Raw genomic sequence first — 18018 nt, forward strand, 5'->3', positions numbered from 1 at the left:
CAACTGCCTTGTACACAAATAAAAGCCAGTGTTTGTGCCGTCTAATATCTAGTGATGGCCAGCCTACTAGGTCATACAGCATACAATGGTGTGTAGAATGCTTTCTTCTAGTTATGAATCTTAATGCAGAGTGATAAGTAGAATCAAGCGATTGTAAAAGTGCCTTGGTGGTATTTCTATAAAAAATGTCCCCATAATCTAAAACAGGCAAATATCTTCTACCAACTTCCTTCTTGCAGACTGTGAGAAACAAGCACTATTTTGGTAATAAAACCCCAACTTTAATTTTAGCTTTGACACCAATTGCTTAACATGAAGCTTAAGTCCTCCTCTAACACAAAGCCTAAGTACTTACAAGAGGAAACCAGATCAATGGAGCTGCCCTGCAAGGTGAGAAGAGGTGGAATAGTAGGGCGATAATAGTGGGGGTTTTTCATGTGCGTTTCACAGAGAAAAGGGCCATCACACAATAGGACAATGTAAAACTTAGTAGCCTACAATGGAATAATTATTACCACTTTAAAACCATCAATTGCGGCGAAAATACTGGCCGCCCATTTTTAAATGTTTTTGCAATGCATTCAGGGAAATCTGTCGTAGCCCTCCATCCGTGGAGTGAAGTGTCGGAAAATCTCCGCGCAGAGGTGGGGAAAGCCCTTTACCGTACCCCTACCCCGTCTGAACGTGAATCAAGACGCCACTACCCCTATACGTGGACGCTCAAAACGGAGGCGGAGGGGAAAGGCGAGGGGTGTAATGGGATTCACCGCAAAAGAGGTTCGAGTCCGAGACAAGGCCTTGTCTGTCACGTGTCAGTCTACTACAGCCTCAAAGACAAGGCCTTATGTTATCAACTTGCTGTTACTAGAATTCGCAATCCAAGTGTATTTACACAAAATAACATGTATCGATTTTCTATGCAGATATAAATGGGCAAAATGTCTATATTGATGCTTTGTCAAAGTGGTCCTGTGGCGAGATTATGCCTATGATGTACTGTAGTATCCATTTCTTAAATCTGCATAGAAATTCACTCAAATTTCATTCAATTCCTGTGGTAAACTACACAGTACAATGCTGAATGAATGCATGTCTTATTACATGGCTCATCTTCATTCTGTATAGAATAAACAAGCTATGTGCTGTCATATAAGTCATTTTAACTCCCCAATGATTATACTGTACGTCTCGTTAAATCAATATGTCATTGTCATAATAATTACGATGACCAATGATGAACGCTATTCCTTGACAGGGACCTTCTCGCCAAACATTATCCCTTACGTGATTAGTGGGGGAACTGGTGTGAGAACCAGCACTGGTATCATTCTGGCTACAGTTGGCATAGGCATCACTGTGGTATCGTTCTGAGGTGCATTTCTCAACAGCGGCATTGCTAACTAGGTTAGCAACTTACGGGTGCGCCTCCCCTTGTCATTCTTCAGGAAAAGCTGCTGTGTTTTTTTCGTTTGATTCTAGGCTTTTGGGCTTTTTTGTCTGTTTTTATTCATCCCACAATCTATATGGGGCGGCACGTCTGTGCATCTGTAGCATATAGGCAGTGGACTACCATAGCGGAGGGGTGTTCTGTGTAAGGGGTTGATGTATGCCAAAAATGCCTGGGGCCATATTTTTTCCCTGTCCAGCTCTGTCTGTTACTGTACGCACATATCTGTATAGCTTCATGAGGGAGGTTTACTACAGTTACACGCCACACTCTGCTAATTTGGCATCCCGTATACATAAGCATGTTTGCTTTTTGAGGAGAGAAGTTGTTGGGCTTGTTTTTCATTCTTTAGTTTCTGTGTGTTTGGCGTGCTGAGTCATACTGACCCTGGAAATATGATCTTTACGTCCTTTGTTAAATTATTATTGAATAATGTAATTAATAATTAAACGATGATGAATAAATTAAGATGAATGAGTCACCATAAATGTATATATTGTTCACTATGAGGTGTTTTTACAGACTACATGATTGGTCGAGATGCTGTGTTACTGTATACTGTAAACCAGTGTTTCCCAACCAGGGGTACGTGTACCACTAGGGGTATGCGAGCACACTGCAGGGGGTACTTGGAAAAATGTAATTTCAACAAATGTATGTAGCTTAGTTTCATTGACATGGAGAAAGCGATACAGAACCTGACTCGGGGGTACTCATGGCACAATGAAATTGCTTAGGGGGTACACAACACAAAAAAGGTTGGGAAACACTGCTGTAGACTATGATATGTTGGTGCTGAATTTGTGAAGAAAAAAAACCAACTACGGTATTAAGGGTCTCAGTGTTTACTGTATATCCTGTGCATTTACCCCAAATCTCTCTCTCTCTCTCTCTCTCTCTCTCTCTCTCTCTCTCTCTCTCTCTCTCTCTCTCTCTCTCTCTCTCTCTCTCTCTCTCTCTCGTTCAAAGACAGATACCCCACGATATATATAGTGTGTAAGTATTGTAATCTGTGCTTGAGGCCTGGGGGCCTGTCAGCTGAGGTGGGGCCAAGCTAATTAGCATGTGTAAAGAATCTGGCCCTGGTTGAGCCAAGACCTATATTAGGCCTAACGATGCCACCAGGAATGGGGCTTCTTAACTAGAGATATCACAGAGAATGATGAAAGTATACTCCCTGCTCCAAAAGGAGCAGTAATACAATCTGCAGAAACCTCACCGGATCAAAAGTGCCTGTCTGACAATTTATGGAAGAAAACCCCACAGCACCGTAGAAGACTGGAATGCAGCCTGTACACATTACAGGATATACAGGATGTTAGGTGTTAAAGGTGTGTGTGTGTGTGTGTGTGTGTGTGTGTGTGTGTGTGCGTGCGTGCGTGCGTGCGTGCGTGTGTGACCTTTTCTCCAATGGGCTTCTGAAGCTTCCACTCGCCCAAACGCACATACTGTAGGAGGTCTCCGGGTCAGGGTTCAACAGGACGGACCTGTAGGGGTGTGTGTGTGTGTGTGTGTGTGTGTGTGTGTGTGTGTGTGTGTGTGTGTGTGTGTGTGTGTGTGTGTGTGTGTGTGTGTGTGTGCATGGACGTGTACCAGATACAACTGCATAGCAAACATAGCAAAAGAATGACAAAAAGGAGACCATTCTTAACACCATGCCAGTTGAAAGATTCCTGTGAACTATTGTTAACCTTGTACAAGGATATCCACAACTATTGAATAAAGAACTGTATGTGGACGTATTGAAACAATATATACCTGTCATACCAGTTCTAGCAGTTGAAATGGGCCCAGATTCCGGTGAACTATTGTTAACCTTGTACAAGGATATCCAAAACTTGTTAATCAAGAACTGTATGTGGAAAAATTAAAAAAAAATTACAGTTAGAGCAGTTCTCTCAGGGGGAATGGACCAAAATATTTTTTTTTTTCAGATTCATGTTCCTCACTGAACATGAACCAAGGCCAGTGAATCTCAGTGTGGAAGAGATAAGTGCACTATTTTTCACATTAAGCCTATTTTCTGAGTTAGCCTATCTGCGATGTCAAAAGTCCTATTCGGGGGGGACTTGTTTAATGGGGGGACATGGGGCAAAGTAATAATAACTGAGAAATGTAGTCCCGTCCAAACCTGCCGTGTCAGTAAAGATAGCGGAGGATGTCGGTAAACCTCACCGAGAGTTTCACCACCTGTGAAAACAGTCCAGCTATGGTAATACTAATCCTATGCGAATGCAACCCTATGTAAAGATTAGAGGTGCTCCGATCACCATTTTTTGGGTCCGATCACCGATACCGATCACCAAAAATCTTTATCTGCCGATTACCGATCATTGCCGATCAAAAAATGATTTCCTATTTTTTTAATAGCCTATTAATTATCCTTATTGAATACCATTTCTGCCCATAAACCAATCAATCTTAATTTGCACATGTCTATTATTAGGCTATTATTATTATTATTATTATTATTATTATTATTATTATTATTATTATTATTATTATCTTTCAGACTAGTGTTGGTAATACAGTCTACAGTATTAATCAATGTATAAGTTATTGCATAGAATAACTAAACTATTTAAGATTGAATTGAAACTGAAACATTACATCAAATAGTCTTCCACATACGAGAAAAAAACAACCTGTCGCTTTAAATGAGCAGCCTCGTGAGGAGAGCCCCTCCCCTCTCTGTCACCGTCCACAGTTGCAGTGCTCCACTACGTTCTGAATCTCTCTCTCAAGTTTTAACCACATCTGTCGCCGTTTGGTGTTTCAGCGACTATCAAACTAATCGACTGACTGCCAATTACAACTTTGAAAACAATAATTGACATGTTTGTGCTGACAACGTGAAGTTGCCGCGTGCTGACCAAGGCAACTACACAGGTTATAAGTAACGTAACATGGCTCACTGGCGAGTACTCAATCGCAAATTACATTGTCAGGTAAACGGCGCATGGATCGGAAAATCAGATCATTGTTGATGCAGATATGGTTATGAATGGTGGAAATGAAGCGGGGAATGGCGAAAAGTTATAGACAAGCAAAGATGCCTTCTTTTGGTGCAGTTGCAGCTGTGCAGAGCCAGCGCCTACATGCAGCGCCAGGTGTAAAGGCAAATGGTTGCGTGAGGAATTTAATATCTCTCGATCGGTTTTTTGATCGGCATGTTTTTCCGATCACCGATCAGGCTATTTTTGGCCATTATCGGCCGGTCATGATCGGCAGCCGAGCAATCGGAGCACCTCTAGTAATGATGTCTGATTAAGTTCACGACATGTGCAAATGGTACAACCTTGAAGTAAGCATTCCGTTTTGTTTTAGGGTGTTGATCTATATATTTTTTTTTGTCAAAATCAGGAAGGAGGGTCAAACACACTCCTCAGATGCATTGGCATGCATTCAGACGCATTGCAATAGATTCTAATGGGTTGGTTAACCAGCAGGCAATTATTACATTTCTTCAATGCGTACAAAAGAGATACAGTATTACATTACATTACATTACATTATATTTCACTTAGCTGATGCTTTTTTAAAAAAATTCAAAGCGACTTACAGTTATCATTTTTCAGGGAATTGGTTACAGTCCCTGGAGCAATATGGGGTTAGGTGCCTTGCTCAAGGGCTCTTCAGCCATGGATGGAGGTGTAGGGAGAGGTTAGGTGTGATTCGAACCTACAACCCCTAGATTGAAAGACCAACTCTCTAACCACTAGACCACGGCTGCCCATCACTAGACCATGGCTGCCGCTAGTATTTTAATACAGTCCGAATTGGCCATTTCTATTACTGACGTTCTGAGATAAAGTCACATTTCCCCATATCCGTACATAAAACTAGAGCCGTGCGAATAGAGCTGTAGAGTCCCCATGGTCATGTCCCCACCATCCACACCTAAAACTAGAAATGCACTCAGAGAGTGCAGACCTCCGCTAAGGAAGCTGTTTATTTCACTATGTTACACGCTTTTTCAAAAGTCTTTCTGCCTTGTTTTGTGGAGATTGAAAATTCGCCCTATCCCACAATGGTGAAGACTCTTTTTAAAAAATTCCTGAATCCGGATCAACAACAAAAGTGAATCACTTGATCCAACTCCTCAATATATCATGTCAGGTAATGACGGACAGCAAGCAACTCCTCATTCTGCTGAATATTACAGGTATTTGTATTTGTTTTTGACCAGGGTGTGTGTTGGTGGACTATGTTTGTATTTTGTGTGCATGCATACCAGCATGTGCACACATACATACTTACTCACAAAAAGCAAGAATAAACACGTTACGAAAGCGTAAAAAAGCCAAAGTAGTGCAAATGATTGCCCTTTCTAGAAGTCCCTCAGTTCAGAAAGAATGAAAATGCAAACGAAAAGTAGTTCACAACAGCTATTCCAGGGGGTGAGATAGGTGTGTGTGTGTGTGTGTGTGTGTGTGTGTGTGTGTGTGTGTGTGTGTGTGTGTGTGTGTGTGTGTGTGTGTGTGTGTGTGCGTGCGTGCGTGTAAGTTTGTGTGTGCGCGCGAGAGAGAGAGAGAGAGAGATAGAGGGAGAGAAGTCATGTCTGTCTGACCAGGAAGGTGGTTTTGGTGGTCTGTGAAGGCAGTGTGTGTGTGTGTGTGTGTGTGTGTGTGTGTGTGTGTGTGTGTGTGTGTGTGTGTGTGTGTGTGTGTGTGTGTGTGTGTGTGCGTGCGTGCGTGCGTGCGTGCGTGCGTGCGTGCGTGCGTGCGTATGTGCGTGTGCGTGTGCGTGTGTTTGCATGTGAAAAACCTATACACTGCATATTGACCACATCTGACCAAGGCGGTGGTTTTGGTGGCCAATATGAAGATAGTGTGCTTTTGATTGTTGATGTGAGGTCATCTTTGTTGTGCACCTGTTCTCAGGGCCATTTCAAGGTACTTGGGGGGCCCTGGGCAAAGAGGGACTTAGGGCCCCTTTTTTCTTCTTCAAGTTGGGGTTCAACAGAGATTTCGACAGCAGTGTCATTGCACTTTTTAGTCATTGAACCAAGGGATGTGCTCCCACATGCGCAAAGTTGGCATTGCTGTCAATTGACTGAAAGTTCATAAACAGTCATTACAAGGGGGCCCCATTCAGCTGGGGGGGCCTAGCTGATAGCCCAATTTGCTTGCTTGGCTGTGACAGGCCTGCCTGTCCTCACTCTACCCGAGTCCAGCACTCCACAGCAATGTCATTGATGATGATCAGTTGGGTGTGCTGGGTGCTTTTCTTCCCTATTGTAAAGTAAGTCTATAGTCTTGATATGCCACACCCATGTACTGAGTGGTTTCACAACACTGGACAAAGGCTCAGTAAAACGTAGACTAGCAATGGCATGAATCATGACAAATGTCTATTTTCTACAAACGGAAGACAGCATACTTGGGACAATAATCACGGCCAGTTTGTAATCACTCAAGACAGAAATCATCAACTAAGGGCAGAATAGTTCTTGTGGAATTATTAGGGGAGATTCTTACAGGGTCTTTAAAATCACATGTATGAGCAAAAAAAAAGAGTAAGAACCAAACTACGACTGCACAGTGGAGTGGGAATCGATGTGTGCTTGCCTGTACATTACTTCTACGCTACGTATATCTAGTGGTTTCATGTCTTCTGGTCTTGAGAGGACAAACTTCCAGGACTGTGCTGTGTCTGCTGCGTAAACATAGTATTTCTTGCCCATTTACAAACATTGGCAAATGTTTTGTAGATAATTTGTTTTAAATGTATTTATTAAATGCTTGTAAAGCTTTTGGGGGAAGTTATTCTAAAGTGCTACCTTTCAGACAAGTTTTTTCTAAAGTAATATTTTTTTCACAGAAACACACACATTCAAAGACTGCGATGCAAGAGTATTTATTTAGTAAATGTAGGGAAATGGGAACGTGTCTACTCGCTTTGGCCACTAGGGGTGCTGTAGGACCCCTGTGTGGTGTATGGCTGCAGTAGCTTCGTCCATCCACTAGAAGGAGCTGTATGTGTTGATGGTTTCCTTGATGAAGGAGAGGTAGTGCTCCACGCGTGTGTACACACCAGTCCTGTTGGCCCGAGCACAGCCCTCTCCAAAACTCACCACTCCCACCTGAACAAACACACCGAAGGACTCGCACACCAGGGGACCACCAGAATCACCCTAAACACACACACACACACACACACACACACACACACACACACACACACACACACACACACACACACACACACACACACACACACACACACACACACACAGTGTGAGTCATTGAGGAGTGGGTGATTGACAGCACTAGACGTGGCTGGCATCTGTCATGAGACTGTACAGTACATCCGACTAACAAAGACCTCAGTGCCAGACCCACATACCAAAAAGACCCATCATGCTTCATCATTTGGTCCTCACCACTCCCTCTCAACAGGTGCACCTGAAGACACACGTTGTGCACACACACACACATGCAGACACACACTGCCCATCCCAACAAGGACCATCATGCTAAATCCTCTGGTCATCGCCACTCCCTCTCAACAGGTGAAAACCAGAGCCACAACACAACGTGCCATTTGGCACACTGGACACAGTGGTTTGCATCCTACTCTAAGTAAAAGTAAAAATCTATTGGAGTAAAAGTTTAAAAAAAAACTTTTTAAAAGTGCTATTTGAGTAAAAGTTACTTTTAATTGGCTTTTCTCTCGAGAATTCAACTTTTTTTCTTTAATAGTGCCCTCTCTGACCTCTGTCTGCCATACCAGCAGTCATCCAATAGCTATTATGACCACAAAGCTCTGCGAGCATAGGTCTGGCTAAGTTGCCTTGCAAACCACGTTTTGAGAGAGTTTTAACATGCATCTCTAAAATGCCTCTTTACGTCTGAAGCTATTAATTAGTCCATTCTTTCATCTGACTTCTTCTGCAGTGTGGAAATTGAAATGTAGAAAATGTAGAAAATGTGGCCAATTTGGCCAAGGACCAACGATGAATGGGCTTGCATGCCCATGAGGACCCAGATTAGAGTCCAGCTTGGGTCATTTCCAAATCCTGCTCATTCTCTCTCTTATTCATTTTTTTTTTAAATCGCCATCTTTAATTGTCCAGACTAAATAAAGGCTAAAAGCCACAAGACATTTTTATTTATTTTATTTATTTTATTATTATTATTTTATTTATTTCATTTATTTATTTTATTTATCAAACACACACACAAAAATCATTGTCATGTGTTGTCATACATGTGGTGTGTTCACTGTGCTCAACTTACGACTTTTTGATATTTTGACGTGAGGAACACAGACATACATACACAGACAGACAGACATACACGCACACACGCACGCACGCACCTACACACACACACACACACACACACACACACACACACACACACACACACACCTGACAGGCGTCCTTGCCCCCTTCTATGTATCCGGCACACAGCATGCCCTTGGTGACTTTGGGATACATGGACCTGCAGATGGCGTCATCTAGCAGAGGAACCTGCAGCTCCTGAAGAGTCTGGTCACCTGGCAACGGACCTGTAAAAGGAGGGAGGGTGGGATGGAGAGAGAGAGGTAGAGGAAGAGAGAGAGGGGGAAGGAGGAGGGAGAGAGGAGGATGAGGTGGGAGAGAGAGAGGGGGGGGGTATGGATAGGGAAAGGGAGAATGCCCGGTGTGTGTGTGTGTGTGTGTGTGTGTGTGTGTGTGTGTGTGTGTGTGTGTGTGTGTGTGTGTGTGTGTGTGTGTGTGTGTGTGTGTGTGTGTGTGTGTGTGTGTGTGTGTGTGTGTCAGCAATGAATCAGATGATGTCCCTTTATGCCCATTTCACTGCCACCGATTGGACAGATTATAGGGGCAGTCATGGGTGAGCGGTTAGGGCGTCAGACTTGCATCCCAGAGGTTGCCGGTTCGACTCCCGACCCGCCAGGTTGGTGGGGGGAGTAATCAACCAGTGCTCTCCCCCATCCTCCTCCATGACTGAGGTACCCTGAGCATGGTACCGTCCCACCGCACTGCTCCCCATGGGGCGCCACTGAGGGCTGCCCCCTTGCACGGGTGAGGCATAAATGCAATTTCGTTGTGTGCAGTGTACAGTGTTCACTTGTGTGCTGTGGAGTGCTGTGTCACAATGACAATGGGAGTTGGAGTTTCCCAATGGGCTTTCACTTTCACTTTCGCTTTCACTTTCACAATTATTATATATTATATATTAAACTTTACACACAAACACATACATACACATGTAGTCACAAAAACAAAGACACAGACATAGAAATAGTTAGGATAGTCTTTTCCACTTCCACGGGACATCAAAACCCAAAAAATGGCTAAATAATGGATACATGGGTATACATGGCTAAAAGATTAGAGAATGGGGGCTAAAATCTTGCTGAAGGAAGGCTCTAAAAAACAGGCACAGGGGGATTTCAAATCTGGGAAAGTGGAAAGGGAACTGCAGCATTCTTCCAAATTATACTCTTTACCAATTTTGACTGAAATAGTGTAAAAACACACTTTTCAAGGATTTTGCTAAAATCGCCCATGCACTACCATTCAAAATTTCAAGCATATTGTACCACCTAGGGCAGTTTTTTTGGGGTCGTCTGGAATTCAAATGGGGTCGCCTGAAATGTCTAGGGGTGAAAAAAAAAAGAATGCTGATAAATATTACTAATTATAACATAAGAACTAGGTAAATATTTGGACTGAAACGCCACATACAGTGTTAGACTTTAATAAATATCTATATGTTTAATAGCATACAAGTTAGCTCATCATGATTTTATTTTGGTTGCTAAAAAACATGTATGGGGTCCCCGGAAATTTGGGGTATTAAAATGGGGTCCCTGGCCAAAACAGGTTGGGAACCACTTGGTTAAGGTCTGTCATGGTGATTGGTGGGCATGGGCCAGTCATTGCCAGTAGGCGGGTTTGTCTAGTTTAGGTATTAGGCTAATAAAACCAGGGCTTTGAACCGGTTCAAGGAACGAAAACGAAAACCAGGAACTTTTTGTATTTTACAGGGAACAGAAACGAAACCAGAAACGTTATTATTTTTTATGTTCTGGAACGGAAACACTTTTTAAATATAATGGTAACCGGTTAAGTAAGGGTTAACGTTCGGCGAGAAGGTCGCTACCGTGGAATAGCAGCACGACAGAGAGAATCTTTAGACCCCGATGCGGAGCGGAGGGGTCTTGTTCTCTCTGAAGTGCTGCTATTCCACAAAGCGACCGACTCGCCGAAAGTTAACCCGCTTATTATATGGATATACTTAAATGATTCACACATGCGGGGACATTTCTTTAGACCTATTTAATGTTAAGATTGTTGCTGCGCAAAACAAAACAGTGCCGTTGTGGAACACCGCTAGGCAACAGCTAGGTAGGCTAGCCAGGACAGGTGTTGTCTATCACAGCAGCTGATTAGAGTGACAAAAGACCGGACCCCCTGCGGAGTGATATGAAACATTCGCTTTAGCCACTGACTTGTATACAAGCCAGTGGCTTTAGCAGTGAACGTCTTGTTGCCATTGACAGCGGTAGCCAGGACAACGGGTGCTGTCTATCACAGCAGCTGATTAGAGTCTTGTTGAAAAGTCGCTTTAGCAGTGAAAAGTCTTGTTGCCATTGACAGCGGTCTGTTATAGACCAACCCGTCCGTTATCGAAAAATAACAGACGTCCGAACGTTGGGGAGCCCCGTTGAAATGAATGGAGCATTCGACAGATGACGTCACAACCATATAATAATACCGGTTAATACCGTTCCTCAAAATAAAAAGAAAGTAATTATTTTCCTGTGCACGTTACCATGACGGCTGAGGTTCATGTCCTGTGTGACATCAGACATTCTCTGACTGAATTGAGAGAGAGCTATGGATTACACGTCTCCACTACACATCTTAAATAAGAGAAACCACTGTCATACAAAAGGGCAGAGTTTCCATTGCATCATTGTAAGATATTGCAGAGAAGCATGTGTAAAGCGCGTTATTGGGCATCCATGGCCGCTTCAAAGATGCACAAACTCACAATGTCCATCATAGCGCTCCCCGTGACCCAAGTCAGCATGGAGCACACATTTTCATCATTGAGGTTTATTCTCCACTTAGGCCTGATTGACAAAATTCTGGAGAATATTATTTTCATCCGCTTGAATAAACAGTTTGGAAGTAGGCTGACTCATTTGCACTTCTGTCTTTCTTGGTTAATTAACGTCAGTTAGGCCTATGGGGAGTAATCAGCTGACAGGAACGAAATTAACCGTTCCGGGAACAATATTTTTTTGTTCTAACCGGTTCGGGAACGTCAATTTATTGGTGGAACTTATAACCGGAAACGTTATAATTCCGTTTCTGTTCAGAACGGAACGTTTGGAAAAAAATAATGGTTCAAAGCCCTGAATAAAACACGACAATATACACCGAAGTGCAGTACAAGCAACAATGTATTTAAAGTTGGCCCTCTGGCTCAGCCGTGGGCTACACCGCCGAGCCGGTTTCGAGTCCGGCCCAGGTCATTTGCCGAGCCCTCCCCCCGTCTCGCTCCCCACTCACTGCCTGTCACCCTCTGAACTGCCCTGTCACAAAAATCAAGGCCTAACCCCCCACCCAAAAACAAAACAAAAAATTAATTAAATAAATAAAAAAGTGGACAGTCAAAAAGAGGCCTCAGGTCAAAAGTCTATATTAAGGCCTTCTATCTATTTGGGGTGACAAAGAGGCCATTATGAGTTTTAAATTATTGTGTGTGTGTGTGTGTGTGTGTGTGTGTGTGTGTGTGTGTGTGTGTGTGTGTGTGTGTGTGTGTGTGTGTGTGTGTGTGTGTGTGTGTGTGTGTGTGTGTGTGTGTGTGTGTGTGTGCGCGTCCGTGTACATGTGTGTACAAGAGGTCTCTCGTGGGAAAGTATATGTGTTGTTTCTTATCTGTTGTTTTTATCTAGGCTAATATCTGTGGCTATTTATCTGTGGCCTGTGTGTGTGTGTGTGTGTGTGTGTGTGTGTGTGTGTGTGTGTGTGTGTGTGTGTGTGTGTGTGTGTGTGTGTGTGTGTGTGTGTGTGTGTGTGTGTGTGTGTGTGTGTGTGTGTGTGTCAGCAATGAATCAGACGATGTCCCTTTATGCCCATTTCACTGCCACCAATTGGACAGAGTATAATTAAACTTTACACACAAACACATACATACACATGTAGTCACAAAAACACAGACACAGACACACACACACACCCTAAAACATGTACACAAATATCACAGACAGACAGACATGCACACGCATATGCACAGGCAGGCACACAGACAGACCCATAAACACGTACGTCTCTCCTTCACTGTGCCCCATCCGGTGACCCAGCACTTGTGTGGGTTAATCTTGTCTCCAGGCAGAGTCACAGGGGAAATGTAGTTGTCGAAACCCACAGCACTCTTAAGTTGTAGGAGCGCAACATCGTTGTATATCACGGTTTTGGTATGCTGAAACACACACACACACACACACACACACACACACACACACACACACACACACACACACACACACACACACACACACACACACACACACACACACACACACACACACACACACACTTGTTTTTGTTAATTGTAGGGACCTTCCATTGACTCCTAATACTTACTGTGCCTACTAGACCCTAACCCTGTCCTGTCCGTAAAGAAATGTTTTTGTACTTTTAGTTTTACCCATTACAAGAAAATGACAGAGAAAAACACTTTTTATTTTTCAGGACCCTTTGTCAGATTTTTTTTATCCTCCAGTTTTTTTTAAAAAATTGGAAAGGGAAACTTTGGAGCCCACATAGATACATAAACAGGCACACACACTCTAACCTGAAAACACACACACACACACACACACACACACACACACACACACACACACACACACACACACACAAGCACACGCACACAATGCTCTCACCTTGTAATCAGGGTGGAGGATGAAGCGTTGTATCTTGACCTTTTCTCCAATGGGCTTCTTAAGCTTCCACTCTCCCAAACGCACATAGGAGGTCTCTGGGTCAGGGTTCAACAGGTGACTGTGTGTGTGTGTGTGTGTGTGTGTGTGTGTGTGTGTGTGTGTGTGTGTGTGTGTGTGTGTGTGTGTGTGTGTGTGTGTGTGTGTGTGTGTGTGCACGCGCCCGTGTGCGTGCATGATGAAAAACAAATTAAAAATGATTAATGCAATTGCCCAGAAAAACAGTTGCGAAAAACTATGCCTCTCACACACGCATACACACACATGCACACACACACATACAGAGGAAAGTAAACTTACGGATTTTTTATGCAATGTCCCGCGGTGAGAACCCACTGATCAGTGATCAGAGAACCCCCACACGGCCCAGGGATCTGGAGAAGAGATCACACGCACCGATAACAGACACACATAGCCGCAGAGAAAATTGAGCAATCACTTCGAAATGTTCAGTTTTTCTGTTTTTACTATGGATAGGTATGCGTTTGAGTAAATCAAAAACATTGTTGTTTCATTCTATTAACTACTAACAACATTCCGAATGAAAATAAGATGCTAGATGCTATTCAATTTAAAACACAATAAAAGTAATGTTTTAACTTATTAGGGTTCATAGATCAACATTTGGTGTATAACCCTGGATTTTAATCACAGCTTCAAAATCAGGCATATTCCACCAAATATTGATTTCTGAACTCTTACTATTACTATAGTGTTTTTAAGTCAATCTCATCTTGTTTTCTTTGCTTGTTTTGAGGTATTTGCATCTCCTGTGTTATGTTGTAATTTTTTGCAAATCAATGCTGTAAATGACAATACTTTCTTTCAAAATTTTGAGGAAATGGTGTCGGTGGTTTATAGAATGAAATAACAATGATTGTTTTACTCAAACACATACTTATCCATAGTAAAATCAGACAAACTGAACATTTCGAAGTGGTCTCTCATTTTTTTTCTGCAGCTGTACCGTATATAGTAGTAAGTGTACTGTACAGACATTCCCAAAGCATGTGTCCACACTTTCCAGACTTGCAATAATTCTAAACTAAGTATTTATTAAATTCAGATAGTTTTCGAAGTGTAATACATTTTTATGAAAGTATTATAGTAGAATATATCATTGTATTATTTTGTTTTGTTTCGTCACCACCTGTTCTCAGACAGAGAGAGAGAGAAACAGACCTTTCCTTCCCTTATGTCGACGTAGACCATCCAAGGCCAACGTCCTCGTGCTGCATCGTGCCCACCAACCACAGCACTCCTCAACGAGCCTACACACACACACACACACACACACTGCATTACACACACTAACCAGAGCACTCCTCAACGAGCCTACACACACACACACACACACACACACACACACACACACACACACACACACACACACACACACACACACACACACACTGCATTACACACACTAACCAGAGCACTCCTCAACGAGCCTACACACACACACACACACACACACACACACACACACACACACACACACACACACACACACACACACACACACACACACACACACACACACACACACACACTGCATTACACACACCAATCAGAGTACTCCTCAACCAGGGTTGGGAGTAACTCGTTACAAAAGTAACTAATTACTGTAATGCATTACCTTTTTGAGTAACGCAGTAATGTAACTGATTACAGGGGAAAAAATCTGTAATATGTCCTCGTTACAATGCAAGTAACTTGCACATTACAACGCATTTTTTTCACCTAAATTTTGTGTGGGTATTTTGTTTTCTTTATACAATGTTCGCGGATCACCGCGAGATCAGCTATTGCCTACGATAGCCTACGTCCGCGCAGATATTTTAAAGTTTCACGCAGAACATTGCTTCCTCTTTCACGCTTCGTCTCTCGAAATGGCAGGCTGACAAAGGATGACCGATCCAGAAGATCCAGCTTGCTCGTTTTCAAGATGGGTATATGCCCACTACTTTGACTCCATTGAAAATAAGGACGCCAAGAACATTTAAGTTAAATGCACACTGTACTTGAAACCCAAACCGCTTTCCATGTCGAAAAACAGTAGCCTACAAACAATTTGACGATTTGAAGAGGTGCCATAGCACCACCAAATTAGTCAGGAAAGAAGGGGATGCATCCCATTCGCACGAGACAGGGACACGGCAGGGTAGGCTATCCGACGGGGGGGATGAGTATGTTGCACCCCCCTCACTTTTGTTCAACTAAACATCACTAAAATTGAAATAAATCAATTTGAAATAAAATAGGCCTATTATAGGCCTCTTGGCTCATATTAATGCTTATTATATTTCATTGTAGCTTCAGCTGTAGGCCTACTTATCAAGCCTCAACTCCACTATAGTCCTTGGCTATCGTTTCTGACAAAATCTGGTGCATGTGGGGGGTTGGGGGGTCGGACATAAAAAAAAAGAAATTGAAAAAATAATTGGACGATGACCAAACCTGACAACCAACCGGAACCAAACTTTTATTTTTCTTAGGCCTTATTGTATGTGGGTAAGACGCAATTCCTGAAAATGTTGGTTTTCAGTCTGCAGGCTTCCAAAACAACTTGTGGATGGCAGGTGAAAGTCATGCCACCTCATAGATTTGCACTGTAGATTGCCAAATCCTTATTTCCAGTCATTTTGGCTAAAGTAACTAAAAGTAATGCAAAAGTAGTGTAATGCCTTACTTTTTAAAAAAAGTAATGTTGTAATGTAAGGCATTACTTTTAAATGACAGTAACATGTAATAAGTAGTGCATTACGGTTTTTGAGTAACTTTCCCAACAGTGTCCTCAACCACACACACACACACACACACACTGACCTGAGGCATTGCTGGCCAGCAGCACGACACACATCCAGACGCCGAGCATCACGCTGCAATCTAATCTGCTGTCTCCTCACACACACACTTTAAAAACATAACATGGAGCATCATGCCTCCTCCCTCCCACACACACACATTGCATTACACACACCAACCAGAGCACTCCTCAACGAGCCTACACACACACACACACACACACACACACACACACACACACACACACACACACACACACACACACACACACACACTGCATTACACACACCAACCAGAGCACTCCTCAACGAGCCTACACACACACGCACGCACACACGTACATACACACACACACACACTGACCTGAGGCATTGCTGACCGACACACACCCAGACGCCGAGCATCATGCTGCAATCTGCTGTCTCCTCACACACACACTTTTAAAACAACATACCTCCTCCCTCACACACACACACACACACACACACGCACACACGCATTCATTATACACTCCACAAACACACACACACACACACACACACAGACGCACACACACATACACACAATGTACACACATTCACTTTTCCTCACACTCACAGGATGTGAATACATTCTCACACACCAACACGCACACACGCACAGATGCAAAATGCACCCACACACACACAATTTCCTCTTACATTTAGTGTTACCTAAGTGTCAGGTCAGATTAAAATCCAAACCTGCGCAACTATCAACACCGTGATATGAAACACACACGCACACATGCACACACAGGCCGATCTTTTCTATACAGCACAATGGAGGGCGAACAGAGGTGTCAAAAGTAAAAGTAAACGTACATTTATGGTGTAAGTACAACCATTTACTCCATTGTACCTAATGAGGTCGATAGACTGTGCTGTTACTGAAAAACACTAGAAACCTAACAAGGTGGTGGAACGATGCCCTTTAAGGGGCCTCCCTATTAAGACTTGGTCATTACCATATTGGTGACAACAAAGTTATAACAGAGGCTCTGCACTAAGGGGTTCAACAGCGGCTAGCTATGTTGGTATCAAGATAGTATTGGGATGATCTCAAACCTTGCCAACATACCATGGCACCTATGGGCATACTCTTTCCTGGACACTGTTATGATGGAGAGATCGGTATAGCCCGGATGCTTTTAGCCAGTAAGAAAAGAAAAACAAAGAAAACGGGATGCCTATTCTCTGGTCAAAGAAAAAGTGTTGTACAATTACCTATGGTGAGAACGTGAATAGGATGATTTATGTTTTTGTGTCATAGTTTTATACTTTGTGCCATACTTACATGCACATTTATTTTCATTATTCGCAGGGCTCTAAATTAACACACGCCAACACGCCAAACAGGGGTGAAAATTCATTTTGGCTAGTAGAAAAAAATACCTACCCGCCAATTTGGCTAGTAGTTCCCGAGTACAGTAAATTATGAACGGTAAACCGCTGCTCTGACGAACGTTAGACGGCGAGATTTCCTACATTACCCATGGACACTAGCGTCACGACGTAGCCTCCCACAGTGGGCTTTCCAGTGCAGCGAGCGGCAACTCCATGCTGTTGCGTGCGCCAGGATTGAAATCGTTCTGTCAGCTAAGCTGCGCTCACACTATTCTGACAGGCAGCTCTCCTCCTATGCTCTCGTCGCTTTCGCTACAACCTTTTTAACGTCACTACTGCTATATGAACATTGCTGTAACAGGCTGCATTTTTGAAGCAGCGAGGCCCTGTAACAGGCTGCATTTTTGAAGCAGCGAGGCCCTGGCCGTT

General features: G+C 43.1%; 1 protein-coding gene across 1 annotated transcript; it reads right to left on the bottom strand.

Annotated features, from left to right (window-relative positions):
• Positions 1–7297: 7297 nt before the first annotated feature.
• LOC134466772 (brain-specific serine protease 4-like) lies at positions 7298–16295 on the bottom strand. Its single transcript, XM_063220647.1, has 7 exons — positions 16247–16295; positions 14600–14688; positions 13718–13791; positions 13361–13478; positions 12741–12894; positions 8823–8962; positions 7298–7583 (listed from the first exon to the last, which is right to left on the bottom strand). The coding sequence occupies exons 1-7, from the start codon at positions 16293–16295 to the stop codon at positions 7413–7415; spliced, it is 795 nt and encodes a 264-aa protein (XP_063076717.1). The 3' UTR covers positions 7298–7412.
• Positions 16296–18018: the final 1723 nt, after the last annotated feature.

This window comes from Engraulis encrasicolus, chromosome 17 (genome assembly GCF_034702125.1).
Source record: "Engraulis encrasicolus isolate BLACKSEA-1 chromosome 17, IST_EnEncr_1.0, whole genome shotgun sequence".
In the NCBI taxonomy this organism is placed as follows: Eukaryota; Metazoa; Chordata; class Actinopteri; order Clupeiformes; family Engraulidae; genus Engraulis; species Engraulis encrasicolus.